This window comes from Cryptomeria japonica, chromosome 7 (assembly GCF_030272615.1).
Source record: "Cryptomeria japonica chromosome 7, Sugi_1.0, whole genome shotgun sequence".
In the NCBI taxonomy this organism is placed as follows: Eukaryota; Viridiplantae; Streptophyta; class Pinopsida; order Cupressales; family Cupressaceae; genus Cryptomeria; species Cryptomeria japonica.
In genome coordinates, this window is record NC_081411.1 from 19,916,009 (window position 1) to 19,920,277 (window position 4,269).

Consider the following 4,269-nt stretch of genomic DNA (forward strand, 5'->3'; position numbering starts at 1 on the left):
ATATCTTTCGGCGTAATTTACATATATTTTCTAAGAATATAAGTATAGTAGTTTTTATTTTTATTTTTATTTTTTTCAGGTCGGCGCTTGTCTGATTTCGGAATGTTTTTACTCGTTATCAACGTACGTAAGAGATGACACAACTTGTCGCTTGTTTACGGCGGCTATTGTTTCGTGTCAAAAGCTCATATCTCTTTATTCACACTGCAATCAAATTCTGATCGTTCCGCTCTCTCGTTCTTTAGCTCTATAATTGTAATCCATGGCGTCTTCTTCTTCATCTCACCAGCAAAATCAGGAATTAGAACCTGCCGGCAAAAGGAGGAAGGTTTGTGAATCTTCAAAATTATTTGATGTGTTCATCAACCACAGAGGTCCCGATGTCAAACTTCCTCTGGCTACTCAGATTTACAACTCCCTTAAGGAGCTGGGCATAAGGGCATTTCTTGATTCGGAAGAGAAGGAGCCTGGCGATTCGTTTCCTTCTACAATTGAAACTGCGATTAGATCTGCTTCAGTGCATATTGCAATTTTTTCAAAAAAATATGCGGAATCAGCGTGGTGTCTGGCTGAGCTGGTTCTGATGTTACAGAGTAACGCCAAGATAATTCCTGTGTTTTATCAGGTGAGGCCTTCTGATCTCCGCCACATAGAAACGGGCGTATACGCTGAAGCATTCATTAAATATGAGAAGAAGAGCAGGAACCTGGAGAAGCTTAAAGAGTGGAAGGAGGCTCTTCAATCTCTTTCATTTATAGCTGGGGAGGAAATTACAAGGTAATATTTCTGTGGTTTTGGCAGTTTTACTTTTGTTAATTCTTTTCTTACTCCCAATTCGGTTAATTATTTTCTCATGGAATTGTGCCTTTTTTGCTTCCTTGTTTTGGTAAATAAAGTTCCAGTGACTGTAAAAGCATAGTAGCAGCAGTGCAAAAAGAAGTACACCGGAACAAATGTTTGCATGTTGCCACATATCCAGTTGGGCTTGACAGTCTTGTGAAAGATTTTGAAAAGCGATGCCTTGATGAGCTTGTACAAGATTTTGAAAATCAGTGTAGGCTGAAGAAAGGGAAGGATAAGGTTAAAATTGTTGGCATTTTTGGTATTGGTGGAGTGGGGAAGACAACTCTTGCCAAAGAGTTGTATAACCGAAAGAGGTTTAATTATTCTAGAGCAGGTTTTTTGTTTGATGTGCGAGAAGCATCTGTGAGAAGCCAGTTGCCTTCCTTACAACGTAAGCTTGTCAAGGATCTCTTCGATGATCATCCTCAAAGTTTTACAAGTACAGAGGAAGGAACAAGCTATCTGAAAAATAAATTAGAAAGAAGCCCACTTTTAGGTTTTCTAATTGTTGTGGATGACATAGATCATGTGGAGCAATTACATGCTCTACTGATCATGGATATCTTAGATAAATTTGACAATACTCTGGTTATTGTTATAACCCGGGATGCCCGGGTGCTTATAAATGCAGGGATTACTGTGGGTTATCATTTAAAAGGAATGAATAGAAATGATGGTAGCCAACTCTTCTGTTGGCATGCCTTTGGCCAACCCTTTCCACTGAGCGGGTACGAGGTGTTTTTTCACGCCTTTGTTGATGTGTGTGGAGGGTTACCTCTGTCTCTTCAGGTTCTGGGTCGGCACGTTCGTGGTGGAACTGCCAGTTATTGGAGACTAGAATTGGATAAAGCTAAGAAGACATTGAGTCGAGAAGTAAAGGATAGATTGAGAATAAGTTTTGACGCACTGGATGGTGAACAAAAAGAGGTTTTTATGGATATTGCTTGTTTCTTTTTGGACAAACCAAAGATTATAGCCGAACAAGTATGGAAGGGATTAGGATGGAACGCTCAACATGCATTGCAAAGACTCATGGATAAGTTACTTGTAGAAGAAATTCATACATTTACTGACGATGAAAATTATAGATATAATGAAGATCAAACCAAAATGGAAATTGTATTCAGAATGCACGACCACCTAAGGGATTTGGGAAGAGAGATGGCACTTGAGCTCAGCCCTCCTCATCGCCTGTGGCGTCCTCAAGATCTGAAGTTTTTGGTATGTTGTTAGCCTTACATAGTCTTCCCTGTATTGAATTTTCCAAATTTTAATTTGTTATTACACTAACGGAAAACTGAAATGCTTCAACGTATGCAGGAATCGATGGGTTTCAAGAAAATCCTCGCCAAAACTAATGTCAGGTGTTTACATTCCATTTTCGACGAGTCCATGGATTCTCAAATTACATTCTTTTTAGGCCAGTTAGATATTTGTGGTGAGACATCAGCTTCCTTACCATGGCTTCAGCTTAAGGGCAATTCCACAGAACTGCCAAACATTCCTTCATGGATTTGTCTGCAAAATTTGCAGTGCTTGAAAATCAAATGCGGACGACTTGAAACCTTGTGGAAAAACAGCATCCAGGTATTTTGATCTTCTCAGCCAAAAACTAAATCTTGTTCAGTGTTATGTGGATTCGTGGAATCTATTGTGACATAGTTGTCTCAGCACTATTATTTTAAATCACTGAGAGCTTTATGCAAATTTATGCTGACTTGCAGGTGCCCACCCACTTGAAAGAGCTGGTGATTTCTCGAACCTCTTTGAAAGAGTTTCCAGATTTCTTAGGAATACCGGGTAGCTTAGAAAATGAGGGAAAGTTTACTACTGTGAAGGTTCCTATGAGTAGCCTTGAAAAGCTAGAGATTAGCTTTGAAAATTTAGCATCCAAGATCTTAATTAATGGAATACACTATCCCAGCCTGGAGTCAATCAAATTTCATGGCATGGAAAGACTTATGGAAATGAATTTTACAGGGGTACAGACATTAAAGTGCCTTGATCTTACAAATTGTAGAAAACTCAAGAGTTTGACAGGAATATCTGATCTTAGTAATCTTGTGTGGTTAAACATTAGTGGATGTCCAGACCTTGAGTTTGAATACTTGTGTCTCAGGAGAATGGAGTGCCTGCAGAGGATAACATTTGATAGAAATGTGAAGATGAAATATTTTGAGTTGGATGGGTGTCGAAGTTTAGAAACAACAGAGTTTGGTTTTGAAAAGCTTGTACAATTAAAAATTCGGTGCTGCCCTAGTCTTTATTCAATCCCAAATTTTAGAGGTCTAAGTTGTCTGGAGAAAATTATAATCGATGGAATTGGGAAGCTCGGATGTTTTCATTTGGATGAATGTCAAAATTTGAGAAGTGTGTCACTTAACTTTGATCTTACAGGCTTGCACATTGCTAAGTGTCCTGAGCTTGAGGAGTTGCCAAGTCTTTCCAGACAGAGGTGCTTGGAGTGGATTAGAATTGACTCTTGTAAGAAGCTACCAAAGATTGCCCTGCCAACAACACTCAACAATATATCTGTGGCAAATTGCAGAGATTTGCAAAAAGTAGTAGGAACCGGAGATCTTATAAAGATTACAAGGCTTATTATTAGAGAGTGTCCTAAGCTTGAGGATTTGCCAAGTCTTCCAAGACTAAGCTGTTTGAAGGAGATTGAGATTGACTCATGTGCGAAGCTGCAGAACATATAAGGCGTTGAAGAATTGCATGTATCAAAAGCGATGAGACTCAATTATTGCAGCAATACAGTAATACAGAATTGCATTCATAAGTTGAAGGTAATGATTTCAATACACTCTTTTAACATGCACTCATAAATATCACTTTTAACTGAAGTGTTTTTTTCATTTCATAATTTACCTTCAGCATTGTGTTAATCATATCCTACATTTTCGTAACTAACTTTTTTAGATATTCTATGAATGGAAAAAAAATTACCATGGATGAAATGAGAGTGCATTGTCTTTCATTGCAGAGTGCTCCGTCATTTTTTACTGTTTTGATTGGAAGAGCAGTAGATGGAGCTGAGTCAACTTTAAACAAATCTCTATTTTCTGACGCTAATATTGACGTTGATGCAGTCACTCGAATTACTACTCGCGAAACTGAATGGTCAAAATTGAGTGCAATTATTGGGTGCTTTGTTCAGGGAAAACGGATAGTCACATTGGGAACATCCTATAAGCTTGTCAGCAATTTTGTGAAATTTGAAGATATGTTATCGATGTATGGAATAACCAACAATGGGTTTTGGGTAGAAGTGAAGAAAGATGAAGAGTGGAAACTTGCGCTTCTCTTACGTTTAATAGTTGAAAGGTTATATGATTCATGAAAGGACTATATGGCTATACGGTTGCATTTAAACATTTACATTGTAAATTCTAATTCAAAGTTTAAAAAGATTGTATTAAA

The 4,269-nt window shown here is 38.0% G+C and overlaps 1 protein-coding gene across 1 annotated transcript; it reads left to right on the forward strand.

Annotated features, from left to right (window-relative positions):
• The first annotated feature begins 262 nt into the window (after window positions 1-262).
• On the forward strand, window positions 263-3,548 carry LOC131856361 (disease resistance protein Roq1-like). Its single transcript, XM_059208120.1, has 4 exons — window positions 263-777; window positions 897-2,064; window positions 2,164-2,430; window positions 2,568-3,548. The coding sequence occupies exons 1-4, from the start codon at window positions 263-265 to the stop codon at window positions 3,546-3,548; spliced, it is 2,931 nt and encodes a 976-aa protein (XP_059064103.1).
• The last annotated feature ends 721 nt before the right edge of the window (window positions 3,549-4,269 follow it).